Source organism: Archocentrus centrarchus, chromosome 17, assembly GCF_007364275.1.
Source record: "Archocentrus centrarchus isolate MPI-CPG fArcCen1 chromosome 17, fArcCen1, whole genome shotgun sequence".
NCBI lineage: Eukaryota > Metazoa > Chordata > Actinopteri > Cichliformes > Cichlidae > Archocentrus > Archocentrus centrarchus.
Genome location: NC_044362.1, coordinates 17812514 through 17830683, shown reverse-complemented (window position 1 = coordinate 17830683; position 18170 = coordinate 17812514). Strand labels below are relative to the sequence as shown.

The following is an 18170-nucleotide window of genomic DNA, read 5'->3' as shown; positions in this document are numbered from 1 at the left end:
AAACCCTCAATTCACTGTGCTAATCATACAAAACAACTCCCAGCAGTACCTCTCACTGAGACTTTGGGACATGTAAAATGTTATTAATACTCCATTGACATGTAATTAGGCTAATGCCACAATGAGTATGCCATCCAAAGGAATTACGGAAGGACAAATTCAAGCTCAACCTACTACTTATCTACTTAGTGCATTGATGTTTTAGAATTTATTTTTATGATAAAGCAGCTGATCTATTGTGTTTTGTTTAATGTGATAATAGGTTCTTACATTTCCTCTTAAAAAAGTGTGATCTTAATTTGTAGGGCTGCATAATTACAGCCAAAAGTCAAAAATAGTTTTTAATCATATACTGAGTTTGATTATTTTACACAATTCACTAATTTTAGCAACCAAAATGTTTTTATTAAACACAAATTTATTTATTTATTTTGATTATGTCAATATGATACAGAAGTTTGTTCTCTTCTTTTTCTCTTTCCCCTTAAGAAAAAAACAAACATAAACATAAAAACATAACACTGCTATCACATCCATGCAGTATGACATTCCCATTAATGTACAAAGCTTTATATCAAAATAAAATTGGTCCTTCTTATTCACCTACATTCAGTACACATCTTATAAGAAAAATAAAAAAATATGAACTTAAAATTTAATCAACAGGATACTCAGCATGTTTATTAAACTAATTTGCACAAAATATTAGGCCAAATGTGACTGAGTTGGTCTTTGTAAGCTAGATGGATATGCAAACGGGCTGCACAGCCTTGCTCTCATGGATGACTGAGTTGATTTGAGACCATTCTCGTTAGTAACCATTGCATTGTTTTTCTTGTCAATCATTCATTAATTATCCTGCAATTGGTGGTGCATTTTCAGGCAGCTGAATAAGTCAGTCGCATTGGTGCACAGACAACTATACAGCATTCTTTGCATATGATTTCTTCTTGGTTAACATCCCCTGCACTAAACCCTAAGCATTTCCAAACAACAAAGGATGGTCCACTTCAAGGAAAAAGTTCTTCACCTTGTTTTCTTGTATAACTGTCTTTCAACGCAGTGTTACTCATCTAGACTAGTCCAGGGCCCTATTCTAGAAACCCTGAGTTTGGCAACTCTGAGTTTCCTGTTCCAGAAAGGCTGATCAGAGTATTCAATCAAATCTGAGTATGTTCACCCTGAGCAGGATGGTTAGTAGGGAAAGAAACCATGGCAATGAGTAAATTAAGCTCAGAGGCTCCATTTTAATCCAGTGATCACACAGTGCTGACCACTGTGTGATCACTGGATATATATATATATTTTTTTTTTTTTAATAATGTCTGCTGTCATTGTTTACCCAACTTGAATTTTCATTAGATGAAACTGTGATCCTAATTTTACTTTGGATTTATAAATCTAATTATTCTGCTGTAACCTGACAGGAACAAAATGCAGGTGACAGAAAGTGAAGGCAAAAAAACTGGAGAAACAGATCAGACATGACAGACCTGTGATGTTAGTTACTTAGACAGCAACTCACTCCAGGCAGATTTACCCTCAGGTAATTTTTCTATTAAATAAAAACAGTTTTTGCACCAGTTCATTTTGTTGTTCCAAAAATTGTTCAGGAAAATTTTAACGGAATGATGGAATGTAACAACTATAGATAGAGAAATCAAAATAATTCGATTATTTCTACCATTTCTGGATAAAAATGCTTAATGAGATTTAGAGAAAAACTGTTCTTTGTTCCCAGTTTAACCATTTAGAATTTGTTCCTTCACTGATAGATGACTGCTTACAGCCAGAGCAGAGATTTTTTTTAGGAGTTCAGGGTTCTAGCTAGAGGTTGATCACCCAGCGCTGCCCTGGGCTGAGAATTTTAGCTGTTAGTTACCGGAATGGATCGCTATCATCACAGTTAGCAAGCAGGCACGGCCATCAGAGTTGAAGTTAGCTCTTTCTGGAACAGCAGACCTGGAGTTTCCATCATCTCAGGGTTAAACTCAGAGTTGTTAACTAAACCTGCTTGCTGGAATAGGGCCCTGAATATTTCCAAGCTGAATGGTGAAGGGAATGGCTGTATTGGCATGTGCAAGCAAATGTCAGGGACTGGTTTAGGGAGCACTTGATTTGCTTTTACTTGGTGTTCTGTATGCAAAGCATGCATTTTCAATATTGCTTGATGACATTCATTTAAACGTGGGAAACTGTTTAGTATGATAAGATTACAAAGACTAATAGGTGACATTACTACTCTTACTAATTGCACTAGTGGATCAATTATTTTAACACACACACGCTTGTCTGGGCATAAGATGCTAGTTTACATAACATACCAAAGGGTGAGGGGAAATTAGGAACGGACTTGGCATTCAGAAACTACACTCTCACTTGATGTTTTGACAGACTGCACATTTCCACCCTCGCATGCAAAAAACTTGGACTTTGGGAAACGAGCATTGTCAGCATGAATCTAGTGAAATCTAAAATAAATCTTGCTGCCTTTGCCACCAACAAGAAAGACCCTCTGTATGTGCTGCAGCTTTCCGTGCCCTTCCCACACTGTCTGAGAAAGGGGGAACTCTTTTTTGGATTGGGAAAGAATAAAAAAAAAAAAAGCGCATTATAACCTCTAGAGCAGGGGTATTCAACTCCAGGCCTCGAGGGCCGGTGTCCTGCAGGTTTTAGGTGTCTCTGCTTCAACACACCTGAGTCAAATATAGAAGTCATTAGCAGGACTCTGGAGAACCTGACTGCATACTGAGGAGGTAATTCAGCCATTTGATTCAGGTGTGTTGGATCAGGGACACATCTAAAACCTGCAGGACACCGGCCCTCGAGGCCTGGAGTTGAATACCCCTGCTCTAGAATACCAAAATCAGAACCGGTAACGCAAGGGCTTATCAGTACAACAGTCCTTAATATTTTCTACCCATTCCCTAGATGGAATCATACTGTTTTAATAGTAATGTATATGAAAAATGTGAGTTATGTGAGCTTTAAGTATAACAGAACAGACACAAAATAAACACGGGGCATTTAGAAAGCCATGATATATATACTATATACTCTCCTTGACCTCAGCTGCACATATCACTTTAAGGACAAGACTGTATAGAGTCACAAATTTAATTTTGCCAGAAGCCCAGAGGCAGAGAGCCACTGAGGAAGCCACTGAGTTTTAAGTGCACATGGCAGTAGACTGAAAAAGCAAAGTGAATGCTTGGTTATTTCATAACATCATTGAAAAAAAAAATGTTGAAGGGTTTTAAATTCTGAAATATTGCCTGTTGGTGTTCTAAGGTAAATGATACCAGAAGAAAGGCAAGCCAATGGTAGATTCACATTTGAGTATGAGTATCAGTATGAGATTGGGAGGCAGATTGGGAGGCACAGTCACATGATGTGATGTACACACATAAAAAAGGCACAAATGGGTCTGGAGAGACTGATGGGATTTTAAAAAGCTTTTAGAGGGCATTAGCCTTGGGCTCTTTCCCACTGCACCTCAATGCCAATCTCAGAGCAGGAGGAGAGATGGAAGTAGTAAGGAGAGAAGAAGGAAAAAAAACAAAAAAAAAAAAAACCACCCACTATAGCTTCACAGCTCATGCTAAACCCATTCAATTATAGCACTGGGTGCTAAGAAAAAGCTCTCATCCATCCTCCTCCAGGAGAGGGAGACTCATCTACCTTTACCAACATACCCTCTGAAACACTGCATGAGGATACTTGCAAGTTCAAGCTATATATCACTCCCAGTAAAACCAATGTGTATACAATGGATGAAAAACTTCAAAGTCTCACCCGTGTCCTGAGGGTCTATGGACTCTGTTAGCTCAGTCCCATCCATGCTGTCCTCCTCATCCACAACAACTCTCCCTCTGGTGCGACCCCTGGAGTGAGAAAGAGACACAAACAAAGGAAGTGAAAAGGAATAGGAAACAAAAACAGTATGAGTTTGCTTCAGGAGAGGGAAGTGGTAGCTTAGCCACGAATTAGTTAAAATATAGTCATTGATTGTTAATGGAGCCACTGAAGTCATGGATAAGGTGAAAGGGTGGTACTGTTGGGGTGTGCCATACAGATTAAACTGCTGTAACACAGAAAAACTGGTCAAACACAGAGGCAATGAAAATGAACTAGAGGTTCAACAAATGATAGTGCTCGTCTAATGGCCTATTTATTGTCACCACATTGGTAGCGTCATCACAACTGCCGTTTTTACTGGCACGGATGGCATGCCAGACTTGTTGTACTATTTTGCTGAATGACAGGTGTTCCCATCCAGACAAAACCTCCTCACATAGTTGGAAAAGAAATCAAAACAAGAAGCAAGGAAATCACTTTCTCCTCTAGAAAGTTTCATTATTTCATGCTGTTGCAATATTGCCTTCTTCATAACATGCGTCTTGAAAGCGGCTACACCACCCACACAAAGTTACAAAAACACAACCCAAGAGGTGCACAACAAACTGAAACAACACCAAAACACGGCTTAAAGCAGCAGCTGTGACGTCACTTTTGGCTAGCGGAGGCATGTGCCTCCCTTGCGAGGGCAACAGCAGCAGGTACAAAGGGACTTTAAGCTACTATAGAGACCAGCTCCCGAACCACTGGTCAGCAGAGGAAAATGTATATTCCCGACTGGTTAGTGAATGGTTGCTGGCTTTCTCAAAGTGAAACTGGCCGCAAAGAGGTCACTGCACCAAAAACCCCCTTGCGGTTATTTTGGTTGCTAGCAGACTGCCATAGCTGCCGGCAGCTTGCATAGAAGACACTGACTTGTTTGCAAACATTTGTCATCTCCTCAGGGAGCGGTTGTGAAGAAGTGAAATGTAAACGGGAAACAATGTTCACCTTCAGAGTAGAAGTTGTGTCTTACTGCTGAAACCAACATGTTTTAAAAGGCACTACTTTTATTTTGAAGGCAACAGGTCTCCATATCCAGTCTGAGTTGCACTTTTCAGTTTCACTACCACTCAGAGAGTAGTTGGTGAGTGTCTGTAGACAAATTGGCATCTTCCATATAAACTACTGGTGACCATGGCAATCTGGTCTCTAAGCCTGTGTGATTGAGGCCTAAGATAACAGGGTCCAAGAAAAGATGAATAAATAAATCTACATCTACTGGTTTAGGGAAACTCCATACATATGGCTACAAGAAAGAGTTTGTGAAGCCTTTGGAATTACCAGAATGTCTGCATGGATTATTCATGCGCTGTGGTCTGATAGTCACACTAAAAAAACCCACTCTCAATCAGTGCTGGAAAAGGCAAGTAAAGCTCTGTACTAATAACATAATTAGAGTCAGGTATCCCAGTTTGGGAGATGAGATCTTAAGTGTGGGTTATAGAGATTCCCCTCCCTATAAATAAATAAATTAATGTAAGCACTATAAAGACAGATAAGAATGGAATAGGAAACAAAAATAAAGCCAAAACAAACAAAAAAACAACAGACACACAATAAAGCCAAGTGTGTTCAATCAATCATCTACTACTGTCTACAAATAGAATTAGTTCAGGACTGGGGCTCCTCTCCTAGGAGAGGGTGTTCTGCAAAGAAACACCAATCACACCAATCAATGAATGCTGAAAAGGTTGTCAAAGAAGTGGAGAGAATCAGTAAAACACCAGCAGAAATCTCTAACTGCCTAAAATGTTTGTTTCATGTTTCCACTATAAGAAAAAATGGTGTTAATGAAAGGGCGTGATGAATTCAAACCACTGTCTCATGTCTCAAATTTGAAAAAGAGCACTGTGAAAAATGGTGGAGGGATTGAGGGTGCTCTGCAACCTCAGAAGTGGTTGAGGCAATGAATTCAAAAATTGCATGGGTGATGAAACAGACAATGACCCAAAGCATGCAGATAAATGCACAACAGAATGGTTGAAAAATAAAATTTGTGTCTTTAAACAGTGACATTAAAAGTCCTGTTTCTCTTTACATCCTCCAGACTACTCTTAAAAAGTTATTCTATAGTCATGTGCAACTATGAGTAGCCTACATTTCCAAACACATTTTGTGTGCCAACTCATGCAAATGTGCAGACACACCAGCACATACGTTGCTTTTACACACAGAATGCAAATATCTGCCAGTGTTAGCATCCTTCAATGGGAGCTCAGCTAACGTAATCTTGGAAGCGGCATGTGGAGGGGATAATTGTCATGGATACAAATTAAATAGCAACACCGACTGTTAGCATGCTAAGTGGGGGGAACAAACACAGCCCAAAGGACAGCAGCATGTCTCAGAGGTACTCAGAAGGATGCAGGGGGTGGGAAGTGAGGGAGGAGATCGGAGGTGGGGGTGGGTAATTTTCAGTGTCACTGGAGAGAAAAATAACAAATGGCTGAATGCCAAAATCAACCCCCCCCTCTAAATGACTTCCATGGGGAACACACCTAAAGCACAAGAATGACAGAAGAAGCCTCTAGCAAGCCTGGGCTAAAAACAATTACCTGTGAGCTTGAGTCAAATATAAATATCTTAATAATGTAAAAGCACATCATTGCACTTGAACAGACAACTCTGTTGCAGCATATTACAGGCCCAGGGGTGAGCCAAACTGCTGTAGTGCTGGATCAAACTGAAGTTTGTACATGATATAATCTTAAACAGAACAAAAATAATAAACTGGGGATGCCCTCCCTAGGTAGGGATCTTGCATCAATTTAATGAACTTGTTTAATGAACAAATTTACTTTTCATTTTTGAATTTGAACTTTTTTTCCTTCAAATCAAACAGTAGCTAGGTTCATGGCACTAGCCAAAACAACAGTTAGCTTGTTGTTTACTGAATGTATTAAGTTGTGTGAATGGTTATGGACGAGGGAGTCAGTTGCTGGACGTCATCAGGGATGTCCGCTTTACTGGCCTCACTGCTTCAGCTGTCTGGAAAGGGTCCGACGGCACTGCATTGGCATGCCACAGCCTGACTCCCAGTATGGTGGATGGATTGATGTGTGGCCTATACAGCATAGATGTTTTGATTTGTGTTGATATTTTAATGAGTAAACTCTTCTGGTCTTACAATATCCAAAGACAGCAGTCAGTAGTTACTCATACCACTTTTGGAAGACTAGGTGCTTACAGAAGAAAATAAGATAACGTCCAAACATGAGACGTGAGTGGAACATGCCAGAAGCAGCACGGCTAATTTTCCAATTTGTTTTGTTAATTTCCCACTGGGAGCACACACATCATTTTGATGAACATAAAGCAGAGATATATGTCAGTAAACTGAATATATGTGAGGTTTGAACTTAAAGCCAAGCAAAACCACCTGTTTAAAGCACAATCCTGTGCTGTGATTTGTCTACTACTGTTGGCATTTTAACAGTTCATGGACAAAACAATTTACTGATAACGACTGATAAATCAGTAATGCAAGTGGTAGCTAGTTCTCTTATAAAGGAAGAATAAAGTGTTGAAAGAAAATTATCATAAACAATTAAAATCTGAGGACACTGATCTAAATTAGTTTATTTGCCAAGTATCCAATTTTCTTTATTAAACCTCTCCTTAAGCTTTAAGTACCCACTCAGTCTCACAAGGCTACAATTACATACACATACTGGCCACCTTGCTAGGTACACCAGTTCAACTGCTTGTTAATGAAAATATCTAATCAGCCAATCACATCTGTAATAATTATATTTCTGATGATATAAAAAAATACTGACCAGCATTTTGTCAGTGGCTGCAGCTTGCAGGTAGCAGCATTTATTGGTGCAAACAATATTTAGGGTATTTTTCCATCATTTTCAAATGAGCTACTTTAATTGATGAGGCACTACCTAATTTGAAGTGCTTAGATGTGGCACAAGCCAAAACCTAAGCACAAAATTAGCTTAGGTAGCATTTTCCCAATAAGTATAACATGACTGCTTAACAATTTAGTTGAACAATACCTGAAGTAATGTAACCTTGTAACTCAGCCTCCACAATATTGTTACATCGTAAAAATGAAAAATATTTTCTACCTGGGATGTTGTAACTTGGGCAGAGCTTTTGGGTAAAGCCCTCCTCTTCCACCATTTGAATTGTCCTCATATACTTGGCCAAACAATATGTAACTCAGTAATTTCCATCCACCATTGCTCTTCCTGTCACACAGAGTCTAATTAGCAAATTCTCCAGCAATGCTCGGGTGAGTCATTTGTTTGTATTTGGGTCGCACATCACCAGCTGATAGCATCTCCTTCTTCATAGCCTGGTTGTAGTGTGTTTCTGGATCAAGTGGTGAAACAAGTGTATCATTTCCACCTTTACCATGAATAACTTTCTTGCATATTTTGTAAAGTACTGTGCTTTGTTGGAGGTTGCAGGAGTAGCTCCCTTTTTTATAAATTGTCATCGGAGGCGGACGTATGGTGCTGGCTATCAGACATGCCCGGGTTTGTCTCACTCTTGTGTGCATTAGAGAATGTAAATGCATGATGGTATAGCAATGACATCATGGTATCATATTAAAACACTTTTTTTTTTACAAATCACCTTTAATAAAAAATTTTTAAAAAACCCAAAAAATTTATGCCGGTTTTGTCGGGGCCAATATGCTATGGTTCAGCACTAGTCTATTTCCAAAGACTGCTGATCTAATGGAACTTTCCTAAACAACCATCTCTGGGGGTTACAGAGAATGATCTGAAAAACAGAAAATATCCAGCGAGCAACAGTTCCCTGGGTGAAAATGCCTTGTTTTAGTTCCAGAGGGGAATGGCAAGACTGCGTTGAGCTGATAGGAAGGCAACCATAACTCAAATAATCACGTGTTACAACCAAAGAATGCAGAAGAGCATCTCTAAAGACACAACATGTTGAACCTTGAAACAGAGGGGCTACAGCAACAGATGACCACAATGGGTGCCACTTCTGTCAGCTGAGAACAATAAACTGGGGCTATAATTTACAAAAGCAGTAGCCGATTTCTGCTGCAACATTTGGATGTCAGGACCCGAATTTGGGATAAACAGCATGAAAGAATGGCTCCAACCTGCCTTGAATCAACAGCTGAGGCTGGCGAGAAAGACTTTCATGTCACTCTTTTGTCCCTTAATATTAACTGAGCCTTGTTTAAACACTACCGCCTGGCCCAGTACCGTTGCTAATCATGTCCATCCTTTTACGACCACTGTGTATCCATTTTCAGACCCTGCTTCCAGCACAGCCATGAGCCATGTCACAAAATCATCTCACAGTCACCAAATCTCAATGCAAAAGAGCACTTTTAGGATGGCGTATAATGAGAGAATCTGCAGCAACTGCGTAATGTTATTGTTCAGATATTGACCAAAATCTCTGAGCTATGTTTTCTGCACCTTATTAAATCTGCGCCATTAAGAACTAAAGGCAGTTCTGAAACCAAAAGAGGATCCAACCCAATACTAGTAAGGTGTACCTAATAAAGTGTCCAGTGAATGTATATTGTTCAAACGTGGTCAGTGTGCCACAAGCAGACATGTAAAAAAGCTAATGGTTATGTTCCAGTACCCAGCTAAACACGTGTACAGCTACAAAAAAAGCAACAACCCATTTACATGTGTTGGCCACATAGTATGTTTACATCTAATAAAATTTTAATAAAACAAAATTTTTTATCTTTCAAGGATTCCTAGGTATCTGATTGCAGAAGGCAAACCCAAATAGACATATAAGCAGTTTTAACTATAATCACAATCTGAAAGCGTAGCTGTTGGTGGTGACGTCTTCACACAGACTGCCACACAACATCCAGCTGTATATTATATTATACAGAACTAATGAGATCAAATTCCAGGATTCACACAGCCAGTTATGTCATTGACAAACGTACAAGACTAGGTGTTCGGGCCCCATACCCTGCACAACTTCCCCCCACAGTCCCACCACAGGGAGAGAGCGAGAGAGACAGGGAGAAAAAGGAAGAGAAAAAAAAAGGTGAAAATAATGCTGTGGTAAGTAGTTCCAGCTAGCACAATGCTGCCTGGAAAACCTGGATCATGGTGCCAAGGATCATGCTGCTCTGAAAGAGAGGGACTACTGGCGGATGGAGCATAAGCAAATCTAGTAAATTACAACAATCGGGTCTACAACAACGATTTTTGAAGCATCTACCTTTGTCACAAGGGCAAATCTTGACCACCTTATCACACTTAACTTTGAAAATTTTAATATTAGCACTGCAGCACAGAAAGCAGCTGATTAGTCTATGAGGATGATTCACAGGTCTAGACTGATGTTATAATCAAACAATGGTGAATACTTATAAGTTACAGTACAGTTTAGAGAACCAGCTATCTTTCATTAGCCTGCAGGATGTTATGACCAATGGTAATTAGAAACTGATATACATTAAATAGTTTAAATTCACAAAGCTGTAATTGTTGTGTTGGGAGTGCTTTATGGAATGTGAGCTAGCAATTTAGCTTTCAGGAGGTGTTTTTATATATATATATTTAAAAAATGGCCATGACAACACTGGTCATTACAAAGGCATAAAATAAATAAACTGATCACATTTCTGCTGATGGTTAGTTTGTGACCAGTTAAACAACATGAAGCATTTCAAGTCTGTCCCTGGTCATCCTTCTAATGTGGCATTAACATATCGTCTGGATGCTTGCAGATTAAACAATCCACTGGGAGCAGGGTATTAAGATTGAATGAGAGGACAGACTGAGGAGAGAGTTAAGAACCTTGCGGGCATTATTTTATAGCTCTAAGCTGCATTCTTTGTTGCCATGGAAGTCACAGAGAAGCAGGGCACCTTGTACGGTGCCTAAACATCTGTCCTGTATTTACATGAAATCAAACTGCTAAAACCCCAAGGCCTTCTACCCATGACTTAAAATGGGCATTTAATTATTAGATGTCAGCTATTAGCTAAATGGCCAAATCTTGACCAGCACTGAATAAATGACTTATACAATGCTATGATGTCAATAAAATATTTTGTTGTTTTAGACCACTTTAAATATGCAGCTGCTCCATAGTGCAGTGGTTTAAAGATTCACCTAACAAGCAAAAGATCTCCGGTTTGATTTGGGCCAGGAGTGATAACATCTTGTATATCTCCAGGTTTTGTATCAAGTTTACAGTACAGAAAAAGGAGGGGGTGTTAATACCATATGTGACTTTCCCATGTTAACAGCTCAGCGTCATCGCTGCCAATTTCTATTTCACTTTGTGTTGCAAATGACTGTAACACACCTGAAGCTCAATTTTGATCTTATGAATGGTTTAAGAAGAAACCCCATATGCATGTAGTCATTTATGCATATGCATCCAAGCCTGTGGGGAACACTGCGGTTCTGCTCCACTGTGTCCACTGCAAACTCCCAAGTTTGGCTTTGTTTATAAACCTGTTATTTAGTTATTTAGCTGATGGCTTCAATCTCCTCCATCTTTGCTGTGATCACATTCATGGCTAGTCCTGACTAAACCCTCACTTGTGCTGTCACTATGGGAAAATGGTGAGGCAGGTGACATCTGATATTTAAGATGTGTGAAGCTTTGAGAAACAAAGCAAAAAAAAAAAAACACTTTATGAATCGAATAACAAGATGCATTTGAAAACTTTCAAGTTAAAATCTATGAACATTTTATAAAGGACCTGGCACCTGACTGCACCTGACCTACTGCATGAGCAATGATAACCAATTCAACAAGAATAAGTAATTCCCTAAGGTTTAAAAATACAAACTGATTTGAACGTTGAAGGTAAAACCCTACTTCTTTCTGTTCTTAGACGTGGATAAGGGTGGTGCCTGGGGTAGGGGGGCAGCAGCATCCTTGCGAGGCCTGCCACGTGGTCGTTTGTCTGCGTGGGCAGGGCTTCCTGTGGACGTGGCCCCTACACTGCTCGATGGCGGTGAGGGTCCCTGGTCAGAGGGCTCCACAGTCTTATCCTCTGATGACATTCTGAAAGAAAAAAAAATTAGGAAAGGTGACGTCAGCAACATTTGGAAAAAAGCAAAATGGATGCTGACTTGAACCTAATTCAATTTTATATCAGCAGGCTTGATATAATATGTAGTATAGGGTGAAGATGCATTTTATAAAACACACATCTGGAAGACTATATATTTTTTAAGATTAAAAGAAATAAAGAAAAAAAGTGGTCACAGCTGAGGCAGTATAGACTCCAATCCAGGGTTATGATAGTTAACGAAAACGAACGAAATAACGAAAACTGAAATTGAAAAAACATTGTCGTTAACTGAAATAAATAAAAACTAAAATTAAAAGGAAAAAACGATAACTAACTAAAACTGTATTGTGAGTTTAAAAAACTAACTAAAACTAACTAAAATTATAGATAAAATGACCTTTTTCTTATTTGTCATTTTATTTGAAAGCCTTGTGGATTGATCATTTTTTCCGCTCTCCTAGTTGAAGCTGCGAGCGCCGTCGGGCAGCTGTGTGCGTGCGCGCGCGCGCGCGCTCACCGCGCTAGTCCGAAAGGCAATGGCAGCGGTCTGCCGAGAAAGCGGCAAAGTCCCTTAATGGAATTTTCTTTAAGTCCGATAATACAGATAGAAGCGCGTCTTGTTGTGAATGATGAAAAATGTATGGAACACGTCTCAGTGAGGAAAAAACACCAACATCAAAGTCCACCTGAGAAGCGCACACAAGGAAACCGCTCTGAACCCACGGAATCTGGCCTTCATATGGCTACTCGTCGCTGCCACGCAGGCGCAACCGTTTCCGGCCACTTTACCAGTGAGAGAATAACAATCAGGAACAATCACTATAAGGACTCACAAATGTCAGCAAATTCCTGGAGGGAGCTGCTAAAACTGTCGAATGAACTCGAGGGAATGAAGAAAGTAAAAAAACAGGAACAGATATGTTTGCAGCCAAAAAACTGAGCACAAAGAGCGAGGACCAAAAGAAGTCCCAGCCGGCACCGCATATAAAACACCAGCACACGACCGTAAGGTAATGAACACACACAATCCAGCTACACAAGAATAAATACGGACATGAGGTCGGCCACATATTGAGCATCTAACCAAGCTAGCTCCAAAACAGAAGCTGTTGTTAATCTACTGCACTGATGCTGAACTTTATTGTAGAGTTTACTGTAGAATTTACTGAGTTTGGGAGTTCATGTTTTTCTTTGTTTCTCCCTGTTGATGTTCATGTGTGTCCTTAATATTACACACATTTAACATATAGTGCTGCTGTCTTGTGAACAGTTGGTTGTTGAATATATTTCTTTAAACTGTATCTTTTGTTGAGTTTTTATTACACAATAGTCACTCTTGTACCTTGAATCTTGCACCTGACAAAGTATGAAAAACTAAAACTAATACTGAAACTAACGAAACTAAACTAAAACTAAGCAATAAACCCAAAATAAAAACTAATAAAAACGATCAAAACTGCTCTGAAAACTAATTAAAACTAACTGAATTAGAGAAAAAAAAGTAAAAACTAACTAAAACTAAACGATAATGTAAAATCCAAAACTATTATAACCCTGCTCCAATCAAATTAAAGTGGTTTTCAGACACACACACACACACACACACACACACACACACACACACACACACACACACACACACACACACACACACACACACACACAGCAAAATGTTTGCATTTGGCATGTTTTGTAAATGAGTCTTTGATGTTATTGAAAGTATTCAAACACATACATATTTTCAGTGGAATGTAGGTTTGAAATAGTGATGTTAAATTATCAAGTAAAATTGAAGGAAATCCACCTAATTAATGCATAACAAATCCATTATTTTTTTCAAAGGCTGAGAGAAATTGTGTTCAGAAATTATCTCAACATTGACTAAAATTCTTGGGATTTTTTTATTTTTGTTTTTGCCATAAACACCTCTCCTCCTCTCTTGACAGATTCTGTGAAACTGCATCATCTTTACTCGTGTTTTTGTTGCCATTTCTTGTAACTGTAACAGTGTTTTTGTATGCAAATGACTAATTAAGGGAATGTCTACACTCATTCATGGCTGAAGATGAGAAAGGAAATCAGGCTCATGCACACGCATACAATTTCAAAATCAAAGTATTAATAAGTTCACAATGAATACTAGCTTCCATCAAACATGCCATTGGATTTGCAACCAAACCTCCAGCAGGCAGTCATGTAAAGCTGTTACATTAACAAAACTATATGATACTTGCTTAATTATCTTGGAAGAAAATATACTCAAGAGTGTGCTCCTGAGTATATAGAGCTCCTGCGCTATTTTACTGTAAGTATACAGAGTAATAATCCTGGGTTTGAGCTTCATCATCGTGAAGTCCCAGACTTACAGTTATTGTCAATTATGTTTATTTTCACAGGAAATTCTGGCTCATTTGCTAGATTTTTGCTGAGGTTTTTCATAAATATGAGCATGTCTTACTTTTATAGATATAGCACAAACTAAGAACCAAAGTTGCCTCAACGCTCTTTACCTTACCTTTACCTTGCAATGTAAAAGAAATAAAATAAAAATAGCCAGTGCCACCCCTCAGCCTCCTGGCAGTAGAATCTTTAGGTGGCACAAATCCCCTGGAAGCACAAGTGCTAGCACACATAATTACCAGGTCTCAGAGCTTAATGGGATGCATATGAGCCTTAGTGACTTTATTCACCACATCAATTCAAAAGCAAATGCCTAAGAAAGAACCAGCAATAAGAAGTGCTTAAATCATAAATATAAACCACAATACTGTCACTTTCTTTGATTTTGATTTTTTATTATGGTAAGCAGTTGGACATTCCTTTATGACCATAGTGGCTTCTTACTAATAGTCTACTGAACTCAATAACATTAGCTTTTATATCTTATATTCCTTGAAAATAACACTGAAAGCCGAGTTACTAGAGTGACTCCTTGGATAAGCTAATATATATACATCCAGCAAATTCTTAGACCCATTTTATCCATCCCAAAAATCATGGTTGTTTGGAAGTGAAACACTTTTTGGATGCAATTTTCACTGGATGGTTATACAATAAAAAGACAAACACACGGTATATTAGTGATATTTTACTTCAAAACATGCAGGTCTTCATCACAAAACACTGAAGAAATGTTTTCAGGTTGGAAAAAAAAAAATCATGATCTAAACATGATCTATTGATGTTTTTTAATCAGTGGTGTGGACTTGGATTAGTTGGTGGAAACTGTGGTCTTTGAATAAGTTCTGGATTTTCATTCACTGCAGAGGTTGATGTTGAAATCACCCATTAAAACCGCAAGTGTATTGTCAAGGTGGTCTTCTGCAATTACTGAATAAAGTGATATTCAATGGAATATCCTTGCCTTGTATAAGCTAATAAGATTGTTGTTTGGAACTGCAGCGGTATGAACTGAGGAGACTCATCTTGATGCAACGTGTTGCTTTTGGAGGTGACAGCTTTGCAGTCTAGTTTGAAATACACAGCCATTCCATGAGGTTGTCTTATTCCTGGGAGTTTTGTTGGTTCATTGCTGAATGGACTGTCAAATCCAGGTATGGAGACTTTTTGTGAGCAGTCTTGTCATTTCTGTAAAAACATTTGGTCTACAGTTATTTATATTTTTTGGGGGGTTGAAGTTTCTGATAGAGTGTCCATCAAGACTAAGATTTTTGTTCTGTGAGTTTCTCTCCCTATGTCGTTATCAAAAATTACCCAAACTGTGCCATCAGCTTTTTTTTTTTTTTTTTTTTTTTTAATGTGGCAGGTTGCTCCATTTGTTAAGCCGTCATTGGTATTGAGATTGATAAAACGGTCATACACCTATAGCAAGTTGGAGTACTGGCTGTAGCTGCCAGTTTTTCTTTGGGTTGCTTGCAATACTTTCTAGGATCTTTTCCTAGATGTCTGTGGAAACATTTTATAGGACTGCATGTTTGGCAAACACCTTGCTTCTCAGTAGGGCTTTACAGGTTCACTCACTGATTGTGATTTTGTACCAGATTGCTACTAATGAAAAGATGAAGAATGTTTGGAAGGAAGCTTTCAACTGTGGACTCACAAGCTTTAAGACACATCTCCAACTGTTAGATTTCTCTCTTGCATGCAGTTCAGCATTTGTGCAAAAGAAGGTTTCTCTTGCTTCATAATTACAGTTAATTCTGTCATGTTCAAGTGCCAAGGGGCCATAGTCAGTTGCTTTGGGCTGGGGAAAAATAATAATTAATAAATAAATAAATAAAAATCAATGACTGACTGCTTTTAATTGAAATAAATCACCCCGAGCAATAACTGAAATCCCATCAAAATCTTTGGAACAGAAAAAGACCTCTTTCAACCTTTTGTTGATAAAAGAGAATTGATGAACTAACCATTGATATTTCATCTATAGAGATGAACTTAAGTCTACAGAGTATTTATTCTATCTGCATCGAGCTGAGCTTTGTCTAGGTCTTGATTGATGGATACTATCAAAGCAGAGTGGATTGTGTTGCCTTTTACAGGGTTCGTACACCTTTTCCAGGATCAAATTCAAGCACCTTTTAAGCACTTCCAAGGTCAATTTTCATGATTTTCCAGCACATTAAGGGGTCATTCACAATTATCAACATTTTCCAAAGTTTACTCTTTTTCAGACCCCCTCCCCAAAAGTGTACAAAGAAAATGTTGATATTTTTTCATGACATTTAATTTCTCCTGGTTTGGTGGTATTTTAATGTAATAGGAAGTATTAAAAACACATCCCAGTGTTGAAAAATTCTGGATATCTTGGTAGTAATGTACGCAAAATGTACATGGTTTAGGGGAAGGATCCAAAAAGCTCTCTCAGAGATTTCAGCTGTCAGTTTCCACTGTGAGGAACATAGTATGGAAATGGAAGACCACAGGCACAGTTCTAGTTAAGGCCTGAAGTGGCAGGCCAAGAAAAACCTCAGATAGGCAGAGGAGAAGGATGGTAAGAACAGTCATTGTCAACCCACAGAGCAGCTCCAAAGACCTGCAACATCATGTTGCTGCAGATGGTGTCACTGTGCATCATTCAACTATTGAGCGCACTTTGCACAAGGAGAGGCTGTATGGGACAGTAATGCAGAAGAAGCCTTTTCTGCACACACGCCACAAACAGAGTCGTTAAAGCATATTTGGACAAGCCAGCTTCATTTTGGAATAAGGTGCTGTGGACTCATGAAACTAAACTGCGTTATTTGGACATAACAAGGGGCGGTATGAATGGTGGGAAAAGAACACAGCACTCCAAGACAAACACTTGGTGCCCACAGTAACATTTGGTGGTGGTTCCATCATGCTGTGGGGCCAGTGCAGGTACTGGGAATCTTGTTAAAGTTGAGGGTCACATGGATCCCAGTCAATATCAGCAGATTCTTGAGAACAATGTTCAAGAATCAGTGACAAAGTTGAAGTTGTGCCGGGGCTGGATACTTCAACAAGACAACGACCCTAAACACTGCTCAGAATCTACTGAGGCGTTTATGCAGAGGAACAAGTACAACGTTCTGGAACGGCCATCTCAGTCCCAGACCTGAATATTATTGAAAATCTGTGGTGGGATTTAAAGCGGGCTGTCCGTGCTCAGAAACCATCAAACCTGACTGAACTGGAGATGTTTTGTAAAGAAGAACGGTCCAAAATACCTTCAACCAGAATCCAGACTCTCATTGGAAGCTATAGGAAGAGTTTAGAGGCTGTTATTTCTGCAAAAGGAGGATCTACTAAATATTGATGAAATTTTCTGTTGGGGTGCCCAAAATTATGCACCTGCCTAATTTTGTTTAAATAATTATTGAAGACTTTCTGTAAATCCTGTAAACTTTATTTCACTTCTCAAATATCCCTGTGTTCATCTGCTTTATGATATATTTAACTGAAACTGCTGATCTGAACAACCAATGATTTATAAAGGAAAATCATGACAATTATCAGGGGTGGCCAAACATTTGCATACCACTGTATCATCTGAATAGCGGGTCTTGTGCCAAAAATGATTTCCAGTATTTTCCAAAAAAATGATTGCTGGTATTTATATAGTTGTAAATTACTTGCTGACGTATGGTCTGTCAAGCATATCTCGAATATTATCTCTCATGAATGATGTCAACTCATTTTGAGTCATAAATAACACTCCTGTCACATGGTAGAAGCTGCAATTTTTGGCAACACCGGCAGATAGTGTTGCCAACTTAGTGACTTTATCACTTGGACTTTTCAGACCCCCCTAGTGACTTTTTTTTTTTTGTCCAAAAAG

At 38.8% G+C, this 18170-nt stretch overlaps 1 protein-coding gene across 4 annotated transcripts in view; it reads right to left on the bottom strand.

Moving 5' to 3' along the window:
• Positions 1-18170, bottom strand: part of kmt2cb (lysine (K)-specific methyltransferase 2Cb) — a 97646-nt gene that overhangs the window by 52474 nt on the left and 27002 nt on the right. For all 4 annotated transcript variants that reach the window (XM_030750991.1, XM_030750992.1, XM_030750994.1 and 1 more), the window contains exons 2-3: positions 11710-11898; positions 3796-3884 (exon numbers count right to left, since the gene is read on the bottom strand). In XM_030750991.1, the coding sequence (XP_030606851.1) occupies positions 3796-3884; positions 11710-11897 (277 nt within the window). In that variant the 5' untranslated portion in view covers position 11898. The remainder of the gene's footprint in view (positions 1-3795; positions 3885-11709; positions 11899-18170) is intronic.